The sequence below is a fragment of the Carya illinoinensis genome, chromosome 6 (genome assembly GCF_018687715.1).
Source record: "Carya illinoinensis cultivar Pawnee chromosome 6, C.illinoinensisPawnee_v1, whole genome shotgun sequence".
In the NCBI taxonomy this organism is placed as follows: Eukaryota; Viridiplantae; Streptophyta; class Magnoliopsida; order Fagales; family Juglandaceae; genus Carya; species Carya illinoinensis.
The window spans coordinates 36,538,405-36,564,297 of record NC_056757.1 but is presented as its reverse complement, the minus strand read 5'-3'; the positions used below and the strand labels follow the sequence as shown (position 1 = coordinate 36,564,297).

The 25,893-nt window shown below is 37.2% G+C and overlaps 5 protein-coding genes and 2 non-coding genes across 15 annotated transcripts; 1 reads left to right on the top strand and 6 right to left on the bottom strand.

Moving 5' to 3' along the window:
- Positions 1–3,208: 3,208 nt before the first annotated feature.
- Positions 3,209–6,633, bottom strand: LOC122313170 (ferredoxin--nitrite reductase, chloroplastic). The gene is made up of 4 exons (XM_043127940.1): positions 6,104–6,633; positions 5,455–5,809; positions 4,564–4,852; positions 3,209–4,219 (listed from the first exon to the last, which is right to left on the bottom strand). Exons 1-4 carry the CDS (start codon positions 6,474–6,476, stop codon positions 3,479–3,481), a joined length of 1,758 nt encoding a protein of 585 aa, XP_042983874.1. The 5' UTR covers positions 6,477–6,633; the 3' UTR covers positions 3,209–3,478.
- A 469-nt stretch (positions 6,634–7,102) lies between these two features.
- On the bottom strand, positions 7,103–10,158 carry LOC122313171. 2 transcript variants are annotated; one of them, XM_043127942.1, is made up of 4 exons: positions 9,988–10,158; positions 9,771–9,837; positions 9,155–9,218; positions 7,103–9,006 (listed from the first exon to the last, which is right to left on the bottom strand). In XM_043127942.1, exon 4 carries the CDS (start codon positions 8,979–8,981, stop codon positions 7,392–7,394), a length of 1,590 nt encoding a protein of 529 aa, XP_042983876.1. In that variant the 5' UTR covers positions 8,982–9,006; positions 9,155–9,218; positions 9,771–9,837; positions 9,988–10,158; the 3' UTR covers positions 7,103–7,391. The 2 variants fall into 2 exon arrangements, with proteins under 2 accessions (XP_042983876.1, XP_042983875.1); XM_043127941.1 differs by lacking the exon at positions 9,155–9,218 and having other exon boundaries at positions 9,988–10,157.
- A 272-nt stretch (positions 10,159–10,430) lies between these two features.
- TRNAR-UCU lies at positions 10,431–10,503 on the bottom strand. Its single transcript has one exon. It is a non-coding gene; the product is annotated as a tRNA-Arg (tRNA).
- Positions 10,504–10,967: 464 nt separating this feature from the next.
- On the bottom strand, positions 10,968–11,040 carry TRNAE-CUC. Its single transcript has one exon. It is a non-coding gene; the product is annotated as a tRNA-Glu (tRNA).
- A 1,150-nt stretch (positions 11,041–12,190) lies between these two features.
- Positions 12,191–16,216, bottom strand: LOC122313278 (ABSCISIC ACID-INSENSITIVE 5-like protein 6). 5 transcript variants are annotated; one of them, XM_043128118.1, is made up of 5 exons: positions 16,073–16,216; positions 14,070–15,317; positions 12,984–13,055; positions 12,862–12,891; positions 12,191–12,489 (listed from the first exon to the last, which is right to left on the bottom strand). In XM_043128118.1, the coding sequence occupies exons 2-5, from the start codon at positions 15,135–15,137 to the stop codon at positions 12,415–12,417; spliced, it is 1,245 nt and encodes a 414-aa protein (XP_042984052.1). In that variant the 5' UTR covers positions 15,138–15,317; positions 16,073–16,216; the 3' UTR covers positions 12,191–12,414. The 5 variants fall into 5 exon arrangements, with proteins under 5 accessions (XP_042984052.1, XP_042984056.1, XP_042984055.1 ...); XM_043128122.1 differs by having other exon boundaries at positions 12,191–12,482; XM_043128121.1 differs by having other exon boundaries at positions 14,070–15,198; positions 16,073–16,209.
- Positions 16,217–18,120: 1,904 nt separating this feature from the next.
- LOC122313279 lies at positions 18,121–21,216 on the top strand. Of its 3 annotated transcripts, XR_006243347.1 has the most exons (6): positions 18,121–18,495; positions 18,602–18,742; positions 18,824–18,875; positions 19,809–19,923; positions 20,057–20,976; positions 21,080–21,216. XR_006243347.1 is itself a non-coding variant. In XM_043128124.1 (5 exons), the coding sequence occupies exons 1-4, from the start codon at positions 18,395–18,397 to the stop codon at positions 19,871–19,873; spliced, it is 336 nt and encodes a 111-aa protein (XP_042984058.1). In that variant the 5' UTR covers positions 18,125–18,394; the 3' UTR covers positions 19,874–19,908; positions 20,057–20,511. The 3 variants fall into 3 exon arrangements, 1 of the variants encoding a protein (XP_042984058.1); XR_006243346.1 differs by lacking the exon at positions 21,080–21,216 and having other exon boundaries at positions 18,125–18,495; positions 18,625–18,742; positions 20,057–20,511; XM_043128124.1 differs by lacking the exon at positions 21,080–21,216 and having other exon boundaries at positions 18,125–18,495; positions 18,625–18,742; positions 19,809–19,908; positions 20,057–20,511.
- Positions 21,074–25,640, bottom strand: LOC122313277 (probable receptor-like protein kinase At1g49730). 2 transcript variants are annotated; one of them, XM_043128117.1, is made up of 9 exons: positions 25,291–25,640; positions 24,135–24,686; positions 23,630–23,887; positions 23,247–23,508; positions 23,115–23,167; positions 22,737–22,804; positions 22,524–22,613; positions 22,127–22,211; positions 21,074–22,044 (listed from the first exon to the last, which is right to left on the bottom strand). In XM_043128117.1, exons 1-9 carry the CDS (start codon positions 25,367–25,369, stop codon positions 21,515–21,517), a joined length of 1,977 nt encoding a protein of 658 aa, XP_042984051.1. In that variant the 5' UTR covers positions 25,370–25,640; the 3' UTR covers positions 21,074–21,514. The 2 variants fall into 2 exon arrangements, with proteins under 2 accessions (XP_042984051.1, XP_042984050.1); XM_043128116.1 differs by having other exon boundaries at positions 23,247–23,514; positions 25,291–25,638.
- Between the last annotated feature and the right edge of the window lie 253 nt (positions 25,641–25,893).

The following is a 25,893-nucleotide window of genomic DNA, read 5'->3' as shown; positions in this document are numbered from 1 at the left end:
AGCAACCCACCTCCAATCAGATTAAAACGCTCGTCGAGGTGGGGGGCACCCTCATCTACTTATAATCCTCTCTGGAGGAGCTACAAAAGTTCACCTTTTTTTTTTATTTTTTTATCAGACAGAACTTCAACGTGGAATTCACATGATCAACCAGATTTACTCTTTAGATCTTGGCATGCAGGGCACCATGAACACTTGCCAGTAAAGGGTCCCCCACTCATCCTTGATTTGCTTCAAACTGCATATCATTTTGATTCCTTCTGTTCCCATTTTGGAACTCGGTGGATCATTGTTCAGATTAACCAAAAAATTGTCTAATCATGTTCTCTAATAGTTTTTCCTTTACAGCCTGTTTTTTAGATCACATCTAGTGATCATCTTCTTGTTCCATTAATTTCTACACATTTTCTTGTTGTTACGTGAGATGTGGCTTGGAGGAGTCACACGTATTGGGGAAACGAACCATGCAGCTAGCGTACATTTTAGTCAATAATAGCGATAATGATGTATTTTTTGCTAATAAAAATAGTCTTATGAGAGACATTCTAGAAGTTATTCAAATGGATCAAGTTGGGTTACTCGACGTAGATAACATGTTATTATATGTTTGTTTTATTTTATTTTATTTTTTTTGTTGAGATATATTTTTTATTTAGCTGTCTTTATTAAGTGCAGTTCAAGACTTTGTGTAGTAGTGATTAGCTTTTTATTATTGCTGTTTTAATATCTGAGTTTAGAGTTTTTGATTATATGTAACCCTGGCCCCAGCTTTTAGGATGTAATTACGATATTCTATTATTATAAGTGAGAATTATTAATAAATTTAAGATACCATCTTCTTATTAAAAAAAATTAAGAAGGGTGTGATGTGACTGTGTGAAATTGTCACAATCCCAGGTGGGCTGGTTTTGGGGCAACAAGTCTTGCAGATCTTAAGGTTGTTATGGATTTTTTGAATTTTCTGTCTTGCATAAGTACCATCACTGCAGAAAGTTAACTGCAACCTGACATTGGCTAGATAATTGCATGCGGTTTTCTTTATGATATATATGGTACTCAATATTGCATGGTCCAAAATGTTTGTTGAGTCCCAGACAATATTGGTAGATTTTTTTTTTTTTTTTTTTTTCCTGGTCATGTCACCGTCTTATTAGTTTTTCTCATACGTCTAGCTATTAATTTATTATTGATATTGATTTAAACTACTCATGCAAGTTATTCAATTATGGGTTGAAAGAAACACAATATTGTCATTGACATTAGATATCGTGGGGGCAAGTTAGCTAACTGTCCCAATTGACAGGAAAATCTTCCCTTTGATTTTCGATCTTTTTCTTATTTGCAATCGACAAGAAATAGAGGTATCCAAAAGATTATGAAACTCTGAGTGCTGTTGATTAAAGCTATCCAGTACCCCACCAACCAGATTCCATAATAAAAAATAAAAAATAAAAACAAATTCCAAGAGTTGAGACCCTATTATATATATAATTTGTTTCTTGTTTCTCAAAACAATTTTCCATTTTCCGATTCATAAAAACAAAAAATGAAACATTGCACACTACAAGAGAATCCATTTTTAATGGAATTTTCTTCCCTAAAGAGAATTATTTCCATCTTTAATTCGTCCCAAAAAGTCTTGTCTCAAAATGTATTTGGAGACCAATTTCGTTTTCACAATATTTTTAATTGACTTTCGTGGTTCAACTGAGGATCAGTAATAAAGTATGTGGGCAAAATTAGTTGAGGATAGTAGTTGAGTACCTTGGGATACTAGTGCCATGGTGGATCTATTTGTTTAGGGGAGCAGCTATTATACCACCTAGATCATATTGCTGGGCGTGCCGCCCAGTTGGTTTTTTTTTTTCATATTTTTTTAATTAAAATACATCAATACACTTAAAATCATTTTCTTAATCACTGAGTTAAAAAAAAAAAAATTCCAAAGTCTTGGGCGGTACCGCCCTGGCAACATAGGGGCTTTTCTCTTTATTTAGTAGTTTGATTTCAGTTTGTTTAGATGATTAAGACTTGTGTAAACTATATTTCATTTTATTTTGTTAATTGAGACGTGGAGAAGTTGATCTTTTTTATTTGAGTCAGCATATTGAGGATTTGATGGATTAATATGTGTAGTTAATCATATTAGAGGAATTTATGTTTGACTTGGACTATTTGGAAATATATATATATATATATATATATATATTGGGGATGGAGAATATATTAGAAATGTTGAAGTTGATTATCAGGTAACAGGAATTAACTCTCTCGACCTTTGGGATCGGGGGCGTTACACAGCATATATATTTGTTTAGAGAGAGACAGAGAAAATATGGATATTAGTTAGTGTAATTAGAGAAATAAATTTATGATCAAGAACAGTATCTTTCTTTCTTAGGGAAAAAAATCAAGTAGCTTATGTAAAAGTGAAAAGAAGAAGCATATATGCCGTGTTTCAGGCAGAAGACAATCTCTTATTGGTCGCATCCTCGGACCTTGGAGGAAAGTGGCTAAAGCTAGCCATGCTTGGTGGATGTAGCCGTTAGCAGAAAACATTATCATATAACTGGGTTTAGACCAACTTAATTCCATATTTTTTTAGCTCTAGTATCACTTCAATGGCCAGGTTTTACAGGTAATCATCAAAGCTTTTATGTACTCTAGTCTCTCTTTAAACCTATATATAGAAAGCCACGTTGTTGATGGAAAATCTTACATCTGTTGTTAAAAACACACAAACGAGAGAGAGAGAGAGAGAGTACTGAGAGTTGTGTAGCAAACACTCCACATCATATCGTTCAGGAATTATTTCACTGAGTTTGGGCGGGCCCTGCAATTTTAAGCTTTCCCAGTTTTATGACGAGTCACCATTATAAAGGCTCCAGCTTGTAGATAGCATTATCGAGTGGAAATATGCATGTACAATATCTTTTAAGTCCTATGGATGAAGTCGTGGTATATATGATAGGGAATCTTTTAAGTGAAAATTTTGGGCCTGCCCGTGGACTTAGCTCGGGCTGTACGAGATTTACAAACTGCGTCGTGCACAACCCAAGTTCCTTCCATTGGCAATGCAAAACACGCAAGATTGATGCTAATTAAATAGAGCTTTAATTGCGCAATTGGGGTGGCCATCTTCTTCTCTATCTGGGTTGCAAGGAAAATTCGAAGATTTGCTAACAGCATGGTCTGCATTACTTGAGAATGGTTTATGAAAAAAATATTCCTTTTCTTTTATTCCTTTTAATAAGACCATTGAACTCATGACTGTTATTTTGATACATCATACAATTCAAACAGACTCGTACCATTTCCAAAACCAAATCAGCAAATCTAAGCCCAATTAAAGAGCAGCCCATGTTAGTCCCACCATGATGCAACATTCATATTTCATGTCCCATCTCCTGGACAAATATTTGCAGGGACTCGTCAAAACTGCTAAACGAACTCCATATAAGTTATCTGGCTGTTTGAATCAATCCTCCTCGTCTTCCCTCTCCCTCCGTACAGCTCCAAAATGTTTAACCAGAATGTCCACCACTAATGGCACCAAGTCCTTGCAAGGAACACCCTTCTTGTAAAGATCTCCCAAATGTGAGTCGCTACCAATTCTGCCTCCCAAAAAAACATCAACACCTTCGCAAGGCTTCCTATTCTCATCCCTTGCCATGCACCCCATGAAACCAATATCAGCCACTTGTACCTGCCCACAACTGTTTGGACAGCCAGTCCAGTGCATCCTAATTGGCCGAGTCACTGCCACTTGCCTTTGAACTTCCTCAGTCACCTTCAAGGCCCTGGCCTTCGTCTCTATAATGGCCTGCCCACAGAATTGGTTGCCAGTGCATGCCACCAACCCTTTCACGAGAAGAGGCGGTTCTGGTGACAACCTGTCTTTCAATAGAGGCTCTTCAAGTAACGCGTTGAGTTTTGAGTTCTCAATGTTTGGAATTATGATGTTTTGTTCCACAGTCAGCCGGAGTTCACCTGAACCATAAGAGTCTGCCAAACGAGCTAGTTCATCCATGTCATCTGCCTGGACTCGACCTACAGGAATGTGAAGACCCACATAACTAAAACCTTCTTGCTTCTGTGGATGGACACCAAGATAATCTCTCCTTTCCCCTTGCTTCTGAATCAGGTCTTCAGGAGAAGCTCTCTCCAGCTGCTTTTGGGGCATTCTTTTAACTACCTCTGACCTGAATCCTTCAATACCCTGCATTTAGTTTAATTACATAGATTAATCAAGTGAATAGTATTAACAAATAAAAAATTATGCACACTAGAAATAAGAAAGCACTAATTCAGCCACTTCCAGATTTTTATAATGTTATCCCAAACGTTGGAATTGTAAAGTATATTTCTGAATCTCATGCCATTAAATCAGGTAGCTTCTGCTTAAGAAATATATGTGCGTGTGTGTATGTGTGTGTAATTGATAATTCCTGATGAGACACATTGGCCATAAGAGAGTGTGATCAATAAAATCGGGAGTACCATCCCTCTTCTGACAAAAAAAAGGACGAGACACATTGCATAATAAAGAGAATGATTACTCACAAGTTCATCAATCAACCACATCATTCTTGTTTTTTGCCGGTTCCCTCTGTTGCCGAGATCCCTATAAGCCTCTAGTATGGCTTCGCACACTGGGATCACATCATCTGCCGGGACCCAGGCATCAAGAGGTACTGCCTCTGCACATCGCTTGGGACTAAAGAAGCCTCCAACCAGCAGATTAAAACCAAACCGTTCATCCTTTACAGCAGGCATGTAAGCGAGATCATTGATGTGAGGATGCTCGAAGAGATCATGAGAACCCACCACACACACATTCCACTTCCTTGGCCTATTCAGACAGAAATCAACAAGAAACCTTTATTTAAAATTTAAAAATTAAAAAAAAAAAAAAAAAAAAAAAAAAAAAAACTCGATTTTATATCTATTTTGAACATATACGCACTCCTCTGGCTTAATGAGATCCTCTGGACTGACTATCAAAATATGTTACGCATGGAACACGACTTAAAAAATAAAGCCAAAGCTGTTGCAACCCCATATAGAACCTCCCCAACCTTTGTGAACCAGTAACTAACTTCCTCATAAACCATAAGGCAGTTTCACATTACAAAATTATTCCTACACAAAAAGCTTGAATTTTCTCTTGCATGTTTGAAGAAGAAGAAGAAAATTAAAAGTACCAAAATAATTAGAATTTAAATCCCGGTGTCCAATCATAGCATATTTGGGTTTTCCCTTTCCCAGAAATTCCAATCTCCTTTCTATGCCTACTAAGGCTTTGAACAAACAATGAGGTTAAACCAAATACACACATTTAGAACAGTGATAAACTCAGAACACTCGGCATAATTTGAAAACTCTTAACTGGAGCAAACCAAAAAAAAATAAAAAATAGAAAGTATTTCGGGTGTTTAGGGGCCAAAGACTTACAAGTTAGAGACCGCCGGGTTACCAAATGAATTGGCAGTGATAAACTGGGATAACAAGTTGGTGTAAGGCCGTGTATCAACAATCTCGTGTGGATCAATCCCTGCAAGAGGGTTCCCAACAGGGTTTCTCACATTGTCCATTCCACTCTGCAGGCTTGTCAAGCCAACTTCTGCTAGACCTTTAAGTATTTCCGGCACATCAGGCAGTACCACTCCACGAATTTGCCAATTTTGCCTGGTTGTCACATCGGCGCACCCATCCTTTCCATATTTCCTAATCACACTCGCCAAGTATCGAGTTTGCGCACTTGTTGTCACCCCATTAGGTAGCTTCAGTCGCATCATAAATCTACCATCTGATCATCACCAACAACAGCAGAATTCATCAAGACCAAAGGGAGACGTCAAAATGGTTTATCCGTTATCGTATAATATCACTAGACTTTCACTGGTTATCAATTATGTAGTCTACAATTTATCAAATATTTTATATCTTCCCTCCAAAATTTACCCAGCAAAATAGTGAAGATAAAAGGGCTCTAACCCATTAACTCAATCTAAGTCGCACAATTTTTTTTTCTTTCTCATTAATCAAAATATGAAATTTTTATTTCCAGTTGCAGAAAGAATCAAAACTTGCCATAACTTACATTGATGCTTTCTCCTATGGAAGAGACCAAGCCACTTAAGCCTCACATCAATATCGTCCTTGGTAACTTTACTATTCTCAATCTCCTCCATTGACATCTTGGCCAGCTCTTCTATGCCATCTTCCATGAAAAGCTTCATGGGCTCTTTTTGAAGCTTCACCTTCTCCGAAGGGTTTATGCCTTCCCTGAACTTCTCCTTCAACACCCAGTACCCTTCTCTCTCTTCCACTCTCGGCTCCAGCCTCTCCACCTCCACCTCCACCTCCTCCGTAACAGGTGGCACCGACTGAGTGGATGAGGACCTTATCCTTGGCCATGCAGAGGTGGAAGAGGACAGGGGAGGAGAAAGAAAGCGCACTGAGAGCGACGACATGGGACACAATTGAAGAGCTTGTAATTGTAGTTTCGCTGGTGGTGGCAATTGTAGTGGGGTGAGAAGGGAGGGTGAGCATTTTGTAGAGGGTGTTGGGGGACCTTAGGAGATGAGAAGAGGCTCTTGTGAGGAATATCGTCTCTTGTTGCTGCGGCTTTGAGGACCTTTGGGAGGTACCAAGGGTCAAGGTTGTATTTGAGTAATTTATACTAACATATGTTTGTCCCTAACCAAACATCTCGCTGTATTATTGTTTTTTTCACTTTAATAGAGAATAATTTTTTTTTTTTTTTAATATTCGATTATGATGGCATTATGACTTGGAGACGTTGGAATTGACTTCATCAGCATCAATTTCAACAATTTTTCACGTCTATGGCATCTTGTTTCATATTTTGTTTTAATAAATTAATTACTTTCTTGTGAGCTTAAATCGTGTAGACAGAGCATTCTATCTATTAATGTAAAATTATTTATTAGAATAATCTTAAATAAAAATTTAATCTACTTGAATTGTAATATTCATTATATCTGGAGATAGAATTAAGAAAAAAAAATGTAGAACATATTTAGACAAATACAATGATAGTCTAGTTTCGACTGTTGAGTTTTGAGAACACTTGCGGTGGTAAATAAAACCGGATCTTTAATGGTGATTATTAGGATCAGGTACAGATACATTAGTACGTTGAAGGTCAATTACATACAGATCTCCATTAGCAGCTAGTCAGTAATAATGATTAGGCAAGAGTCCTACATGGAAATTTTTCATGTTAAAACCTTCAAATCCATGCAGGACGAACTGAAAAGGGAAAAAAGCTGGAGTCTCTCGTTATAAGCGCTGGACTATTCTTTTTCATATCTATCAAATAAAGACACAAAAAAGAGTACAGAGACCTCAGCTGCCTTATTCTTCTAGCCACCAACGGCAGCCAGGAACTTCCTCTTGTTTGTGGGTTCTTCATGCAACTCCACCACATCGCTCACTTTCTCAAGCAGTTCCTCTAGCTGATTCGCACCTAATTTTTTATATTCAAGAGGTTTCTTGTACCGTTGCTGGTATATCGCCTCAAAGCTACCGAGAAAAATTGGACAAGAATAGCTGACTAGAATCTCTTGCAACTCATACTTGAACTGCTCAAGACTGCGGTCATCAATTTCACAACGGACTGCTGTTTCCTGATTATAATATCGGCTCTTGCTCACATCATTTTCTTCTATAACCACTCTCTCTTCATCTGAGAATTCATCTGAAGAGCCACCACCTGTGACATTATCCATACACTCTTCCTGGGTCCCCTTTCCTTTCTTATCCTTCCTTGTCAAAACCAAAGGAGGAGCACTGGGGCCAGACTTTCGAAGATAGACAAATTTCCGATTGCCCTTCCCCTCTACAGCCATAGTGTCACCCATCTTCCTGAAAAGATTTACCAGCTTTAATGCTCCATACTCTGATACATAAAGAGGCCGCCCAAAACACTTGTGGTACTCAGCTGGAACTCGGGTCAGAGGCAGGCATCCTCCTGAAAGTTCCAGCAATTTTACCAACTGGCTTTTTAGTCCATTTAGATCTCCAGGCTGTACCCACAAAGTAGATTCCATCTGATCACCAGAAGAAACACCACCTCCTGAAACTTCATTCAAACCAGAAGGAAGACTTTGTGACCTCAAAGTTGTAGCAAGGCAAGGCCAGGTTGAAGAAATATTGTTGTATTCAGCTAAAGATTGTGACAGTAATGAGAAATCCCTCAAATTGCAATAGCTTTGTGAGATTCCTCTATATACAATTGCCTCCTCATCATTTTGGGCATTGGGGTTGTCATTGATATGACATCCCATGAGATACGCTGCAGTGTCGGCTACACCTCCACGAGGGGGCATTAAAACCTTGGTGGGGGGAACAAAGCCTTCCCCACGAACCACACTAGGCCAGTCCCAAACAAACTTACCAGCATTAGTGAGTGCTGAGGAAACGCCAACACCAGCGGGGATAACAAGGATCACGGTATATCCACGTTGGCCAAGAATGTGAAGTGCCGGAGAAAAATCTACATCCCCAGAGATCAACATGATGGAAGAAGGTGGAGGGTTATCAAGGGCAAACAGAAACATGTCAACCAAGATTGCCTTGTCAGCAGCATCCTTTCTCCCATTTGGGACATCTATAAGCTTGACGCCGGTTCTCTGACAGCCTTCTCTGAGTCGCCTAGGGAATGCATTAAAATCTCCGTAGGCAGAAAACATCATAACTGCTCCTTTAATTACAGGGTGAACCTGCAAAGCCATTCTAATATTACCAGCTGCATCTTCAGGGCGGACATCACTTGGGACAGGGCAATTCTCAATGTCCCAAAGGATAGCAATAGGGCCATCTGAGGAGCTTCGACTTTGATAGCTTGAAGAAGGTTGAAGCATGTTTATGTTTGAATCTGCCAGATGTGTGGCCTTTTTTTCAGAGGATTCTGAAGACGCTATCAATGTCGATGCATCTGGATTAGCCATCATTGTTCATTAACAAAATCAAGGATTCCTGGACATGGCAGAGAGCAGAAAATGTAATTAAATACCATAGGGAAGTACCTCGAAACAATTCTAGGCAGCAGTTGTGCGTATGTGAAGGTAAAATGTTCCAGAAGTACCTAGCGATGGAATGAAAACAGACTAAATCCAGCACTTACTGATAGAAATGCATAAACCTGACTCACAGTTGATCATAACATGACGGCCTTCGAGTCCCGGTACCTTTACAGCTAAAAGGAATGAGTAACCTAAATATTTTTGTCATTACCGTTTACAAAATAGGAATACTGTTCTCTTTTACACTTCCAAATAACGCCTAAAGTTCCAGCCTTATTCTTTGATATCTTATTGCAAGCTAGCAAATAAAGTCCAGTAAGATATGATTATTTCAACAATATTAGATTGGAGAGACTGTCTGAGCGCGTAGAATCTCGCAGAATAAAAAAGACAGCATACAAATTTAAAGCTTTACGGGTGACGTCTATTTTACCGACGATAATGGCAAGGAAACATATTTTTATTCGACCCAGGTCGGCGAAAATTTCAATCACTCGTACACCATACCAAAAAAAGTTGAAATACTAAGATTTCGTTTATTTATTTGTTATTGCGTTTTCTTAGCTACCAAAGCAATCCTACAACAACCTTTTTTTTTTTTTTTCGTTATTGCGTTTCCTCAGAACAAAAACAATCCCACAAAACTAGATCGTTTATGATTCCAAATACCGATCTCCCAATAGACAATTAGATTTTGAAAATAACATCAAATAGTACCTCATATTCGTCCAGAGCTCCTCCTTGACTGCCGGTTCGGTCCCAATAAAACCAAGATACTTGGATCCTGAAAAAGAAGCAAAAGGTAAGCGATTTAATCAAAGAGATATCTTTTTGATAGTTAATCAAAGAGAGATCTAAATAGATGAAAAGGAGAGGGAAAGAAATCCACAAAAGAACTGTTAAAATAGCCGAGCCAGGGAGGGAGAGAGAAAACCTGGGTATCAAAGGTAGACGGCTATGGTCATGGGATTTTCCAGAAAACAACTGAGTTCAGGAACTAAACGATTTACTAGATTAGGAAGGACTTGGAAAGGGAGGTGTGTGTGTGTGTTGGTGGGGATTCCAGCCCGACAACGGTAAAAATACGTGAGTACACTACCCTCCTCGTATACAAACCGACCACGACCAAATACGCCGAGAAAATAAGTTCTCATTTTCTTCCAGAGTTGGTAAAATACCCGCAATAAAAAATAAAAAATAAAAATAAAAATATTTTGTATGTGTATTACTGCTATAATTATTTTTAAAATAATAATAAATATGAAATTTATATAGAAAAAAAAAATTAATAATTTACTATACTCTTTTTATTGAGGCCATTAACACACTTAACGTTACTCTTTTGAAAAATAATAAAATTTATCATAGCGGGATAAGCACGCCCGGTGGGACTCGAACCCACAATCGCCTGATTAGAAGTCAGACGCCTTATCCATTAGGCCACGGGCGCTTCCTGCTATCTCAACTGACAATATATTTAATTATTAAAATAAACTTCACGTGATCAATTCATGTATGTCTTGCTTGATGGTTCCTTTCCATCCACAAAGACCTCATTCAGAGGTGGATGTTGGGGTTGCATGAATTGAAAAATCTGTGCAGGTCTTGGCATCGTCGGAGCACAAGAATTGTTGCTGATGATAAAGTTAATTGGTAATGCTGGTGGTCGGCCTGGCTGACTCAAAATATATGTGAACTAATCATTCTTCCATTACAAAGCCTTTTTGGTAAAGTACTAATAGCATGAAACGCCTTATTTTAGTAGAGTTGGGAGAGAGTCGAATCAGGCCCTCTTTTGGATTGAAGATCATTTCTACAGCCACGTACTCACTCACTCCGCTACTTCAGCTTCTGCAGAATTGCTTGATTGTGCAGTGCATTGATATTCAATCCAGTTTTATGCAGCAAAAAGAATTCCGTTGCCGGGACTCGAACCCGGGTCTCTCGGGTGAGAGCCGAGTATCCTGACCAACTAGACTACAACGGATTCCTGGCAACCGTGATGCTTATTGTTATACGGCTTTCTACAAACAAAAATAAAGATCCACATCGTGGTATAAGTCTATAAGACAACTTAGTAGAATATAACTCTTAAAATAAAAACACTTTATATAATTCATTAATGTGATTAGTTACTTTAATTTTTTTTTTTTAAAAAAAAAAAATTATATATAGCATTATTGAAAGTTAGAAAGTAAAAATACACCAGTTGAAAGTTATTTGTGTCTTTTATTAGAGTGTGTAAAACACAAATATACGCCTTGTCCATTCCAAGTTAGAGCTTGTTTGAGGTAAGAGTTTTAAAAAGTGTTTAAATATTTTTAAAACTCTTTAATAAAAAAAATTAGATCGTTTGGATGTTACAATTAAAATACTTTTAATTTCAAATAAGTTAAAAAGTATGTTTAAAAAAAATAATACTTTTCCGGATCATACGAAACATAATTTAAATTTTAAAAAGATTGTCAATAGATAAAAAAATATCTATACAACTTTCAAAAATATGATCATAATCTTTAAAAATTTAAATAATCGTCATTTCTGTCTCATAAAATATTTTTTTAATATATTTACAAACAAACATGTTACATATAGTTATCAAATAGTAAATAATTTTTTAATAGTAAAATTTACTACTTAAGTTGGGAGCTATAAATCCTAAATATATAAATTATATTTCCCACTGTAATCTCAAATTTACACTTATTCTTTGTTGTAATGTATTTTTCCCAAAAAAGAAATATGAAAAGATAAAGAACAAATTAATGGTGTTGATCAACAAAATTGGTCAAGTTTGGTGGGCACCACCCTAGAAAATTTATGTTAAATCACTATTGTTTAATTAATATTTCAATATCCTTCACATTCATTCAACTCTTAATTAAATGTGAGAGGAATTCGTATCATCTCTTAAAAAAAATCTGGTTGGTAAGGCAGGTAAGAAATTTCAACTCTTATTATCAGTTGATGCCCTTCTTGAAGGTTCCGTCTACGCATTGTTTTTACATGCACTAAACCTTCCAGTGGGAACAAAAGATAAAACGAGGAACTCCCAAAGAAAAGGCACTCAGAAATAGAAATGAGTTGCGTGCAGGATATAGAAAGTAACGGAGAAAACCAAATAAGCAATCATGAGATATCACAAACAACAAAAGCTTTAATAATTTTACATGATAAAACTTATCTCAGTTCATAATTTACAACTCAAAACTCCTATATATAGTGCTTACTATATACAGCTACCTAAACAATACTGTAGCAGGAGACCTGGAATGGGATAGCATCAACGCCTACATCAGCGTGTACTCAAAGCACTAGTTCTACTTATATCTACTTACATCCACCCTCGAATTCATCATCTCTACCAAGGGCCCGTCAGTGTCCTTCTCAAGCATTGTCTTTCACTTACCCACTGCTGATTCATTTTATCTAATTCCTGCCACAACAGACAGATAAAAGGAGTTATTCAATCTCTAGTCTTGAGTTGGAACACTATTTTTTTTTATACGGATTACAATAAGAACATATTAATGGAACAAGATAAAATCTTGCTTTACTTGTTAAATCGACAAAGAACTGAACTGAGTTCAAAATAATGTGTTTCTGTGTACATGTGTGGTGTGTGTGTGCACGCACGAGCGCTATGCGTGAGAGACTGCAACTTCTTCTGAACTCTTTAACCAACTATTTCCAGGCTTGAGTGACTACAGTTGAGATTTCTTAACCTTTGCACGTTGAAGAAGATGTCAGATCTAAGTATGTGAACGTATTTGTTTTTTGACTGAAATATCTATAAAGGGACATCTACCTGGTTATTCTGCATCTCCATAATCTCTTCCTGAAGCAGACAAAATGAGTTCAAAGAGGGTTATTCACAGACAAAATTACCAAATCAACCAACCCAGATTTTGCCGTAATAAAAGACATTACCTGTTTTTCCTGTAATTCTTGGTTCATTTCTTTGAGTTTTGCAACTTCTGCTTCCAGTTCCATGGTATATGCCTGGCACAAAACCAAAAGCAAAAGGAACACTAATCATCCATCATTCTTCCGTACACAAAATCAAAATAAAATAACAAAGCAAGCAGAGTATCATAGAAAGATTGCCATTGTATTCATCCAAAAGTTCCTTGCAAGAGCCATGTGTCAAAAGTGAAGACTTGAAAATTTTTATCTTGTGCCACATTGCAGATGCACGCCTGTCCATGTCATCGCCTCATTTTCGAGTCATTTAAAGCTTCTAATATTATCTCCTCAAACCCTCTTTTATAATTGCAACCCGCCTCAACATCAGATGGAGTTAAGTTGGTGTTAGCTAAAGCCCTTTTTTTTCTTATGGAAGTGGAGTAAGGTCCATCACGCTGCGGCATGTATAGATGACACCAGAAAGTTCACAAGAAAGAGGATTCACCAAACCAAACGTTTATGAAGTAAAATCTTCCCTTGTTTTTCCTGCTTCAATTTACATCAATGGGCATATAAAATTGTCTCTTAAGGGGAAATAAGTTGCTACTTAGTCAATGTAAGCACCATGATTGTTTAATTGACAGAGACACATACATTCAAATTATAGTATTTAGTCAAGGCATACAGAAAGCAGTCACATGCAGAGATACTGCAGTTTGCAATAAGATGCCTAGTATGACGTCAAGTTTATCCACAAAATCAGTTGCTAAGAAAGGGTAATTTCTATGACAATTGGCATGCATATAGGGCAAAGCAAACAAAATGAGGTGAGGTTTTTTTTCAATTCAAATCTAGCAACTGTGAGTATTTCCTTTTCATTTATTTCAAAGGGAGGGGAATATTGTAGGAATGTGCACAAACATCATGATAGTGTGCATTGATATGGTTAAACTTGATTTCAAATGTTGAATTCACAAAATACCGTTAACCAAACATTAAGTCCTCTAAAACTATAATCCCGATTTGGCACAGAAGCAAAGCAACATAATAAATGTAGTATTTATCCAGCTAACTGCTAAACAAAATACACTTGAAAACACATATGATTACCTGCTTACGAGCCCGTGATCTTGCAGCTGACTCTCTGTTCTTGATCATTCTCCTTTGCCTTCTCTCAACTACTTTCTCACTAGCCCCGCATCTCCTTTCCTGGCTAAATACATATGAAACTGGTGGCACTGACGCCGTATGTACACCACTATTTGCAATCACATCTGATGATACCTGACTTACAGCGGATCCAGCCACACTAGAGACAGCCCCAGGACCCAAACCAACCTTGCTAATTCGTCCACTCTGAACTAAACCAGTATTCACAGTAGGCTTTGCAACTCCAACGACTGGACTCCTACTTTGCGGGCAAGCAAGCTGAGCATTGTTTACTTGATGCAGGGGAGAGGCAAAAGGAAGAGTCGAAGGTTTGGGGAAGAGGGGTTGTTGCTGCTGCTGAATTTGTTGGTGAGGAGACCTAACTCGTCCTGCATTCAGTGCTAAACTAGTAGGCTGAGTAGGAATTGAATTATTGTTCTCTATTATCTGATCGACAAAGACCCCATTACTTCGACTTGGCTGTTGAAACTCAAAAGCTAAACTGTTATTATCATTTGGTTGAGATAGTTCACCATAGAATCCACTATTAATAAGCCTTCTAGTTAGTTCGATATCTTCTCTCAGCGCTCCCGCTCTCATCAAAAACTCTTCTAAAGTCATCTCTCCCAGCGTTTGTTGCGCCTGCGGCAAATTTGACCTCCCAGTGACGCTCCCATCTAGAGCACCGTACCAACCACTTTCCCTAATCAAGTCTCTCCAAACTTCATCAACGGTTTTCTGACTAAGTGGCCATGGCAATGTCAAAGATCCTTGCCTCTGCAAATTCCCACCCAGTACATTTCCATCCCTCCCACCAGCCAAAGATGTCATGGCTTGAGTCTCCTCAGCAGTCCATATATTTTTCAAAAGTTCATCCATATTCATGGATCCGAAATCCTTTCCTTGGTCACCCAAGGTGTTCTGGAACTCATCTAATGTCAAGGAGTATATAGAAGGCTGCCGAGTCAACGCATAATTTCCTTGTGGCTTCTCATCACTTTCATCCCCAGGTGATACATAAGACCCCATATTTTTGTTTAGAAACTTCTAGCAGCTCAACTTATGCAAGTGTCTTAATATCTAGCATCCTCTGGAAGCAGATCAAGTGCAATATTTAGTTGGCTTTGTATTGGTTTCTTTAGATTCAGATCCAGAGTTCACCAACACAAGAAATGATGAATCGGTGAAGAAGAAAATTCACGCTCAACTCTGTTTCAGTGAGGAATGTCTCTAATTATTATCCAAAATAAAAATACTTTAAAAAAATTATATTAAAAGAACTTTTCAATTCCACTGATACTTTCACAAATTCCAATATATCTATTTTTAAAAAAATTTCTCTTTTTCCAAAACTTAAATCTCAAATATTCTTAAGATTTTTCATAACCAAACTTTACTTTCGAATACAACCCACGTTGCTCAGAAAACAAAACAAACAACAAAAACATCCCACGTTGAAGAATCTAAGTACTACAAGTAGAACCGACTAGAACCAAACAATCTGTACACTCATGGCCCATCAAATAATTCAGATAAAATGAAAGACTTGAACACTTTTGTCCCGCATATGCTCCAACTTCATTCAGACCCAAAATAAACTAACATGTGTACCAACAACCTTACACAACAATTAATTAGCATATATAGCCAAACCAAATGATAAACACCACGACAGAACTCCAAAACCATCTTTAGCCTGTGGAAAAATGGAGAAAAGGGGGGAAAACCACTACCCATTTCTGCTACAGAGTTTCATAAGCAACAAACATATATATATGAACTGCTTTTCTAAATTAGTATAGAACACATTCAAGCTCCAATATTAAGAGCATGCAATTTTCAATATGAGTAAATGTTTCATAAATCACGCCAACAAGTTGTAAAAAAATAAAATAAATCTTGGAATATTGACAGAAAAGGAGGAAGAAAATGGAAATAAACGGAACAAATGGAACTGTTTTTACCTTTTTTTTCTTTTTTTAGCGAAAGTCGGCTGGAGGGTCGTGTCGGAGCCGGAGGAAAGCCAGAGCTAGTGGTGCGTGCAGCGTGGTGGAAGTGACATGTGTCTTATGCCTCCTCGACCCGAGTCGTTATTTAAGGAGGGATTTAGGTGGTGGGGGCCCGGACTTTAATATTGAGCATATTTGGGAGGAGACCTGCTCAACCATCGAGATCTCGCAACGTGGCCAGTGGTTGGCGACGGCTGGGGAGTGGGGACATCTGGACCGTTCCTTACAGCTTTAGGACTGATCTTATCCTCATAGAAGAAATAGATTTCCACAATAATTTTAATAAACCAATCTTACACATAATGCTTTATAATCTTTGGATATGCATTAATGCTTTATTTTTTCTTACTGGTTGATTTTTAGTTTAATTAGTATTTTTTTTTCTTTTGTAGCAATAAAGGGAGACCTGAAGAGTGAGATTTTGGGTTCTAATCTCGATGCGTTTTCTATTTGTAGAAATGGAAAAAAAAATAAAAATAAAGAAGATATATAAAAATAATACTATATATAATTATGTAGAGTTATTTTTAAAAAAATAAGATTTATTATTAAAGAATTAATTTTTTATATAAATTATTTATTTATTTATTTATATTTTAATAATTGTGTAACATTTTTATAATAAATATTATTTATCTTTTTATATATTAAAAATTTTATATTTAATTATTTTTATGTATTTTTTATACATTTAATTAATTTGATTAGTTTTAACTTTTTAATATAAAATAACTATTTTAATTAATATAAAATAATTTTAAATAAAGAATATTTGATATGTGAGTAACTTAAATGATAATCACATAAAAAAATATCTGACAAATAACGAATCATAATTTTGTTTGTTTTATCAACGGCCGACAGTACCTGCTTTCTGGAATGCATACGTCATCATGACCATGAGACCGGCAGAGATATTTTAGCCTTGTCCCTCCTTAATTAATGAAAGAACTTTATTCCCGTGATAGGATATGACATAATTAAAATTGTATTCCTTAATATAATAAGTTAGGTATATTTTATAATAAAAATAATTTTATTATTTAATAAATCATCATAATTCTTCGTAATTTTATAGAAAATTATACTAAATACCTCAAAAGTTATTACTAGTTTATTTTTTTTCCTTTTTCAATTTTAATTTTAATTTTTTTAATTTAATATTTTTTTTAAAAAAAATACACAAATGAACCAATGGGAAGTTTGAGGGGTGACCATAAGCAACCTAAATTTATTGCGTAATATTTATGTGCAATCAGTCATTTATTCTTTTTAATTTAATAAAATAGAGTACGTCATTTTATTGTTGAATGATAAATACTAGGTTGTAGTCCTTTCGACTTCTACTTCAATCTCAAAGTCTATCCAGATCGTGATTCAATTGGTATGATTATCAATTCCTTTGAAAATAAATCAAATGATCTTGTTAACTTCAATTTGGAAAATTAATCATTTGAGATTGATGGTGACACAAGATATTTTTGTGAAGACTTTTTTTTTTTTCCTTTTGTTTAACCAAACTAGATAAGAAAATTTAAACTAAATAAGGTAATATACTTTTTTTTATAAAATGGAAAATATAAATTTAATACATTTGAAATTATATTCGATAAATTTTAAAAATAAAATCTTAATATTTAAAAAATATTTAAATAGTGAATTGAGATAAGATAAAAGTTAAAAGTTAAATAAAATATTATATTTTAATAATATTTTTTAAAATTTAAAAATTAAATTATTTATTATATTTTATAAAAAAAAATTTAAAAGATTATAATATTTAGATCAAATAAATTGAGACGAATTTAGACGCTTATATATCCAAACCCAAATATCCAAACGGAAGATATTTGTGTGATGTTTACCGACACGAGGACAAAAGAAAAAGTAAAAATATCTTCGGCCGACGTTGACCGAAGATATTTATCGTCCTGCCAATGTCGCTGACACGTGTAAAAGCGAGGCCATGCGTAGTCTCCACTGGCCCCAACCTAACCATTAATTAATCAGTCAAACGGCGCCGCCGCCACCTCTCCACATGAATTCCACTTTAAATTAACGATTTTCGATTTTCAATATTCTTCTTTCGCATTTTCTGTCGGTGCAAGAGGAATGGGAGAGGGACTCCGGCCTAGTATTCCGTCACTCTCTCCCGATCCAGAAGCAACGGGGACGTCGGGGAGATTCCGGAGCGACTTGACAGAATGGATAGACGAGAAGCACAGTCTGTATCTTGAATCTCTAGAGGCATAATTTGTTGCCACGCTGCAGCGATCCATGCATATGGATGCTTCGCACTCCAAAGCAAATACCTGGGGATCATATTCAGCTGAAGAACCTCGATCCAAAACTTGCAATTCTTCTGACCTGGTTCGGAAGTGAGTGGTCGCATATGTTATGTTTATATATCCAGTCTTTCCGTGTTGTTCTTGTCTCGTTCGAACTCCTCATGCAGTAGGCTTATTTACTGTTATTAATTTTCAGTCTGTGGTTCTACGAGATGGCAGCTGGCAGAAGATCAACTTTGAAAGAAATGTTCCTGTGTTGGACAGCACTGCTGATTCTCAGGTTGTTCTAAGAAGTCCATGGATACGCCATTTTACATCTTCAGGAAAGCGGCGCTGTGTAAGATCTCCAAATTAATGTCCAAGAACACTGTGTTCTTTACGATGAAGGAACTTACTTAAAAGGGCATTTATTTTGTAGATCATCATGATCTTTGATTCTTTGGAGCAAAATTTGGTTGGCAGCCCTAGAGGTAATTAATTTGGATTAGATGTCTACTTTTTTCTGCATTACTCATATCTTACCTTGTATGCCGTAGTTTTTCTTTATGGGTTTCAATCCCAAATCTCATTTAGAATGTGTATACACATGCTACCCCCTCCTCTGCAACGCACACTCTAGAAATTGAATGTATAGGAGGGATCAGATGTCGGTTTGAGTGTGGATGCAAGTTATCCCATCTGCACTTTGTGCTCATCGAATATAAATGATAGCAGTACAATCATCACATAAATATACGTATAGAAAGACTCCCAAATTAAACATCCAGTATTAACTTACACAAAGAACATAGTGGTGATGTACTGGAAAAGAAAAATTATATACATCATATTCTCATTCTATTTTCATCCCTTTATTGTAATATGTTACACATTTATTATCACTAGATATTTTTATTGTATAAACTTTTATCATCTAATGGTGTCACATCTGAAAATAGGATGAGAGTATCGTATATTAGCATTACTCACCGGAAAAACTATACTATATATGAAAAGACTTAACTTGGTAAAACATAATTGCTGATTATATCAAAAAGATGCATCCTTTGTCATGATAATTGCTGATTTCTTCGCTAAAATCATAAAACTTGTCAGTAAAGACCAAAAGAAAATACAGGTTATAATTTATGGAATTTTTCTGTTGTATCATGTGAAACGGTCACTTGTTTCATTAAACAATACTTAAAGTTTGACAGCTTTAAATGGCTTGTGAGAGTGATTCAGTTGAGATGGCCCTACAACATCACCCTTTAATTTTCATATCCAGATAATTGAGAACTCCAGAGTATGTGATCATCGTAGCTAGATACCCTCGTTTTGCTAGTTTTTTTGGTATAAATATGTTTATTCTTATTATATTGCTTCAGATGCTTCTTCTTAGGCATTTTTTGGTTTCTTTGCAGAGGCTTCAGATAAGAATTTTGCGGAGGAAGACCAAGGAGAGAAGCTGTGCATCCGCCATCCATGATGAAAAGGTTGAAGATAACTGCAGCTGCTGATGCTGTAAGCAATGATCAAGTAATATTTAAAGAAAATTGGCAACGGCATTTGTCTTACCTAGCAGACATAAATTTAAGATTATGTAATTGGTTAAGAGTCCTCATTATTTGGAGACCAAAGTTTATCCACTTGTTATTATTCTCTTTTTCAGGTTGTGCCCACCAGAAAGTTTCATGCAGCTGATGCTTCCGACTGTCAATAATGCTCCCTCAGAGAGGGAATGACATGGACATTGCGAACTGCAGTCAGAGCACCCCTTGATATCGTTGTCTGCCCACAATCATTATTTTCTCTGGTGACTATTTCTTATAGATGGTTGGTGCTGGGGTTAGTGAAGTTCGTTAGCTATTGGAGAGAGAGACTTCGTCTTACCTATTCTTTCTCAGAGCCTCCTTTCCTTCCCTGCTAATTTCCTCAATTTTGTGCACTGAAAATTTATTTCCTAGAGAAGTTCGAACTCCTATTCGACCTAAAAATCAGGAAATGCAGTTGATGCATATTGTAAATGTATTGATTGGAAGGTTGAGATCCTTAATTCCTAGTAAGCATGTGAACGATGTATATTTTGGTAGTCCATCAACGAAGTGAATTCTGTTTTTCTTGGCATTACAAAGACGATCTATGCTTTCAAAAATCTCCCTCCAACTCGTAATATACAGCGTATATACTATCTGCAAAGCTGAACGGATTGCGCTGTGCTCACTCAGTTTTGTCATTATATATATATATTCAAGGCGGTCGAAGTACAGTTTCTATAAGCAGAGATTGGTTTGCGTAAAGGGGAATGAGCATTACCCTTTTCATTTCTCTCATCATTCTCCGTTCGTTCATAGCTTGGCTAAAGTGCATGGCTGCGGAGCTTTCTCGGAAAGGAGCTTATGGAACGGTGTATTTAGCATAATGAGGCTCTGTGCCTCCAATCGACGTCAAAGCATGTACCCTTCCAGCGTTTTCCGCTCTCCAGTTGGAGGAAATTTTGGTCACCCGCTTGCGGGGCTGTCCTGGCAATGTTGAGTGTGTTGGGAGCGACCTGAGTGTCGAGATAAAAGCACCGGCTTGTGCCATACCACGGTTTGATCCTACCCGCTGATCTTTGTTCTTTACCTGCGTTTGGCATTTTTTGTTGCAATCTAACACAAAGTAACATCGTTTCCGTGGGACATCCAACTTGCAGAATCGTCCTTCAAACTACAAGTCACCGATAAGGCGATAACTGCATCAATTCAAGACAACATTACAGATACCATAGACATTTTTTCAGTCAAAATGATATAGGTATTGACATGAAGAAACTTTACAATTTCATGCCGTATGTATACTATCAGTAATAAAAGAGAAGCAATACATTCATTTCTCCCAAAATTTCTTGAACATAATAAAACAAAAAACCGTGTAATGAGATTACTCTTGCAATTTCTTTCTTTAACTTCAACCAAAGCAAGTAATAATCTTGACGACGTCTTTGACGTGCCTCCAGAAGGTGAAAGACTTTGCTGTGAGGATGGAAACTGAGCATACATGCAACCTATTTCAGGCCCCTCTTATCCAATCTTTCAACCGGACTTAGTCCATGTGCCAAATGATAGGCATCAAACAGAGAGTATCTTGTTCAATTTGGAGACTGCGGAGAGCTAGTTTCAAGTAAAAAGCTCCTACTACAAAATGACCTAGATGTGCTTGAGGAAGAAGCAAGATTCCTACCATCTCCACTGTGAAAAATTGCATCATGCCGACCTATTTTGCCCTTGCTTCTCCTTCCTCTCTCTTCAATTCCTTCATACTCTTCATCTTCCAGTGCTTCTAAAAGGCCATTTTGCATTGAGTCAGAACTCTCATACAGAAGTCTAAGAACCCGTTTAATTGAAGGCCTATCTCTGCCTTCTCTCTGGGTACACCATCTCACAATAGAGAGTACTATTTGAAGCTGGTCTAAGTCAAAATAATCCCTGATACTAGCATCCACAAGTTCGTGCTGCCTTGATTCTGATGCCATGTATATTTGGGACCATTCCACTATATTCTTGTTGTCTTGTATTGCTCGCCTTGCAGTCACTATCTCCAAGAGTAGCACACCATAGCTGTAAACATCGCTTTTCTCAGTGAATTCTTGACTGACAACATATTCAGGATCCATATAACCTGAAAGCCATCCAACATTTATCTCTCTTTAGCAAAAAAAAGCAAATAATTCATACTCAAGCAGTCATGGATTTTCCCTGACCTGGAGTTCCCCGGATATCAGTATTTACAGGCTCAAAGCAAACGGAACCATCTTTTGAAGCATGTGCAAGGCCAAAGTCTGCAACCTAGAAAACAAAACAGCAACGTTGGTACACAATACAAAGCTTTTAAGATGGTTTTGGAAGTGCATTTTTACCCATGTAAAACTCTAACAAAAGAAAAAGAAAGGAAGGAATTATGGACACATGATCCCATAAAAAGAATTCGTTTTGAGTTATTATGTGCAAACATGTCCCTCATTCCTGAAAGTAGTCTAATTAAGAGAGAATCTCATCTCCTGAACTCTATCAAGAGAAAAATCTAATCTCTTCCACAAAAGGAAGGACGGACTCAGAATTATGTACAAGAGCTAGGTGTGCATCCGACAGGTACACTACCTTAGCCACGAAGTTCTCATCCAGTAAAATGTTGCTGGACTTAATATCTCTGTGGCACAGAGGAGGATCACAGTAGAAATGGAGGTACTCCTGCACATGACAACAGCAAACAAGAAAAAGCAATTCCACGCGATATTAGTGAAGTTTTCAGTAGATCTAAAATTAACAGAATCAAAACCCAGCCAAAGTGACGAGCATGATATAGTAGATTACCAGCGCATTAGCCACATCTATTGCAATCTGCATCCTAGTCCGCCAACTGAGAGGGGTTCTACCAGGAGCTGTGCATTCATGAGATCAAATTCAATTAGAAAGCCATCAAAGAAGGGTGATTTAGGGGGGAAAGTTTAGATATGAAAAATAGATAGGATAAGAAGGAACAAGTTATGTTATAAAAAAGTTCAACTTCAGCAAAAGTTAGAAACATAGGGGGAAAGTCTAGCCACGAAAAATAGATAGGATAAGAAGGAACAAGTTATGTTGTAAAAAAGTTCAACTTCAGCAAAAGTTAAAAAAAGAGATTTTTTTTTTTTTTTTTGGGGTGGGGGTGTAGGAAGAAAAAAGAAAAAACGGAAGAAGCAAGAATCATACCATGAAGATGATCCTTTAAGCTTCCATTTGCCATATACTCATACATGAGAAACCTGGCATGATGCGATCAAAAGTTTTCAGTGTTGCTAATATATGAGGAGCGTCACTCAAGTGCATGCATGACCAAACTACCTCTCACGTTTTGCAATGCAAAAGCCCCTTAGAGCAACAAGATGGCGATGATGCAATCTAGCAAGAAGCTCGATCTCTCTGCAGAAGTCATCCTCCCTCAGCTCTGAAACTTTGTTCATACATTTTACTGCTGCCACTAAGCCATCACTAAATTGAGCCTTGTACACTGTTCCAAATCCTCCTCGCCCAATGATAGTGTTAAAACTGTCGGTTGCCTTCTTTATCTCCTTGTAGCTGAATTTACGGAACATAGACGAAGGACCTGCACCTTAAGTCCAAACGACACCGCCACCCGCCAAAAGTAAAGAACATATAAATAAATAGGATGTCTGATATATGGGAATGTGAGCGAGAATGTGACAATAAAAGATCCAGGGTCATACCTTCCTGGAATTTCCAAACATGCCAAGGAGGAGGAAAAGTTTTTGAAGATGTCTTATCTATATTTCCGGTATCCTCCAGCTCTCTGCTTTTCCGACGAATAAGAAATATCAAGACAACAAGCGTTAGAACAGCAGCTGCAGTAACTGCAAGTCCAACGCCTGGAATCAATGTCAGTCGATAGGGATGGCGCTTATTTGGGCTTGCAGCAACCACTGGACTTGGAGAAACCTCAGGCGTGAGTGAAGATGGGGACAGCTCTGAAATCAGAATCATAATTGCAACAAATGATTATTAGTGACAAATACACCATCATAATGAACACGGGAAAAATGAATGAAAAAGCCACAAAAATGTAAAAAACAATGGCAGATTATAGACAGACTCTAGTTGGCATTTCAGGAATTTTTTTTCCCCCAATTTCAAGAGCACAAATGCTAAATCCACTATGATAAGATTAGGCACGCAAGATGTGAAAGACAGTTGAACTGAGTTGAATGTTGATACCTGGAAGAATGCCAAGACCTTGAACTCCAAAGAAACAGTTTGCAATTTCAACAACTGAAATGCCATCAACTTGGCTTCCAATCGCAGCAAAAGTTGCATCACGGCACGTACTCAATGTCGTATTATTTTCTGCCCCTACCAGATTATGAAGGTACATGATACTGGCGTTTATACATTTCCTGCAATTAGTTTCCTCTGAAAGTGGCATTTTGCAATTTTCAGAGACATCCACAAAATCTGGAGACTGCAGCATCTGGGTGACAGTTTTCCGACCCGTACACTCATAATTAACTGGGATTTTGGTTCCAAACCCGCAAAACACTGTTGCATTTCGTGGAACTCCATACAGTTTCAAGGTTTCTGATATGGAACGTTTGCAGATTTCAGACAAATCTGTAGTAACCCCTAGGTTGCCTGTGGTATTTGCATAGCGAGCAATGGAAACTGCAACAATAGCATTAATGTAGCGGCAACACTTTCCTCTGTCATCGTTAGTGGAGCAGATTGAGGCCACGAGAGTGATATTACCTCCACTCAAATCTAAGGGGCAATCTGCAGAAGTGGTAAAAGTAATTATTAATCAATGAGCCATTCTCTGATTAACAAGTGATGAACTGCAACATGCAAAATTGATCCGTCATTTTGGAATGAAAAGAATTTCAATTAAACAAAGTTAGCAAAACATTAATCTGATTTAAAACAACTTTCTAAAAATTAAAAATTAAACTTGATAGTTCCTACGAGAAGTTGTAGGCTTTGTAATTAGTAAAATCCTAATCTTTTCAGCCCCCAAAGGGTAGCGCGATAGACCAGAATCATGCCTCGTGAAGTAGAGGGGTCACTGCTGCGTCTCTTCCCCTTTCCCTCCCCACTCCAGGAAACTCACTCAAACAATACCATGTTTCACAAACAACCACCTGCAGCATATGGGTCATAAAACCAAATAAAGGAATAACTTGAATCATCCAAACTACAAATCAAAACCCGTTCACAGAATCACTTGCCCAAAACAGGCCACAAAAACCAACGCCATAAGAGGGAATAAAGAATAACGAAAACAGATAAACAAAATAAACGCAACTAGTCCAAACAAAGAGCGGACAGAAGGTGAAGCTTAGAAATAGAAACCAAGTGGATAGGATTATATGGAACTGACCCGACGACATTATCACGGGAGGCTGCATTGCAATAATCGCTATCAGACACAGCAAAAAGAGCGTCGCGTAAATTCCCATGGTCGAGAAGAAGAGGGAAAGATCCTTCCACAGAGACGAGAGAGAGAGAGAGAGAGAGCAATGTAAGCGTGCGGGAGGCAATGGATTATGGAAGTAGGTTTTGACCGAGTGTAGAACACTTCCCCACTCTCTCTCTCTCTCTCTCTCTCTGAGACTTTCTCGAGTTCTGAAACTAATCCTAAAGGCTTTATTTTAATGCACACTCGTGGGCTCCGTTGGATCACCACTGATGAACGTTTGTCAGTGTCTACTTTGATCTGGAGATAAAAGATACTTAATAAAAGTCTATATGTGAAATATAAGCTTTTTTAAGTAACGGTGTAAGCAAATTACAAAAATATAACCAATCATGAGTATTTATTTATCGGCCAATGGCTCCAAAAATAGGCAAGAAATATGGATTGAGATATTTCAAAGGAGACTATTAGACAGTAGGATGTAGAAGGGACCGACAATGGTTGATTAGCGTGAGAGACAGCAAGCAAAGGGCACGGATTTTTGGAACATTAGGATTATTTAATGAT

Excerpts from the sequence above, each read along its gene's own strand:
- LOC122313279 (XM_043128124.1), top strand. The coding sequence starts at position 18,395 with ATGCATATGGATGCTTCGCACTCCAAAGCAAATACCTGGGGATCATAT. Across the intron at positions 18,496-18,624 it reads TCTTCTGACCTGGTTCGGAA|CTGGCAGAAGATCAACTTTG; the intron begins GTGAGTGGTCGC and ends ACGAGATGGCAG. Across the intron at positions 18,876-19,808 it reads TTTGGTTGGCAGCCCTAGAG|AGGCTTCAGATAAGAATTTT; the intron begins GTAATTAATTTG and ends GTTTCTTTGCAG.
- LOC122313278 (XM_043128118.1), bottom strand. The coding sequence starts at position 15,137 with ATGGGGTCTTATGTATCACCTGGGGATGAAAGTGATGAGAAGCCACAA. Across the intron at positions 12,892-12,983 it reads AAGAATTACAGGAAAAACAG|GAAGAGATTATGGAGATGCA; the intron begins GTAATGTCTTTT and ends TGTCTGCTTCAG. Across the intron at positions 12,490-12,861 it reads TGGAGATGCAGAATAACCAG|GAATTAGATAAAATGAATCA; the intron begins GTAGATGTCCCT and ends CTGTTGTGGCAG.
- LOC122313171 (XM_043127942.1), bottom strand. The coding sequence starts at position 8,981 with ATGATGGCTAATCCAGATGCATCGACATTGATAGCGTCTTCAGAATCC.
- LOC122313170 (XM_043127940.1), bottom strand. The coding sequence starts at position 6,476 with ATGTCGTCGCTCTCAGTGCGCTTTCTTTCTCCTCCCCTGTCCTCTTCC. Across the intron at positions 4,853-5,454 it reads AACCCGGCGGTCTCTAACTT|GCCAAGGAAGTGGAATGTGT; the intron begins GTAAGTCTTTGG and ends CTGTCTGAATAG. Across the intron at positions 4,220-4,563 it reads TGTGGTTGATTGATGAACTT|GGTATTGAAGGATTCAGGTC; the intron begins GTGAGTAATCAT and ends AACTAAATGCAG.
- LOC122313277 (XM_043128116.1), bottom strand. The coding sequence starts at position 25,369 with ATGGGAATTTACGCGACGCTCTTTTTGCTGTGTCTGATAGCGATTATT. Across the intron at positions 22,614-22,736 it reads TAGATGTGGCTAATGCGCTG|GAGTACCTCCATTTCTACTG; the intron begins GTAATCTACTAT and ends TGTCATGTGCAG. Across the intron at positions 22,212-22,523 it reads ATGAGAACTTCGTGGCTAAG|GTTGCAGACTTTGGCCTTGC; the intron begins GTAGTGTACCTG and ends TTTGTTTTCTAG.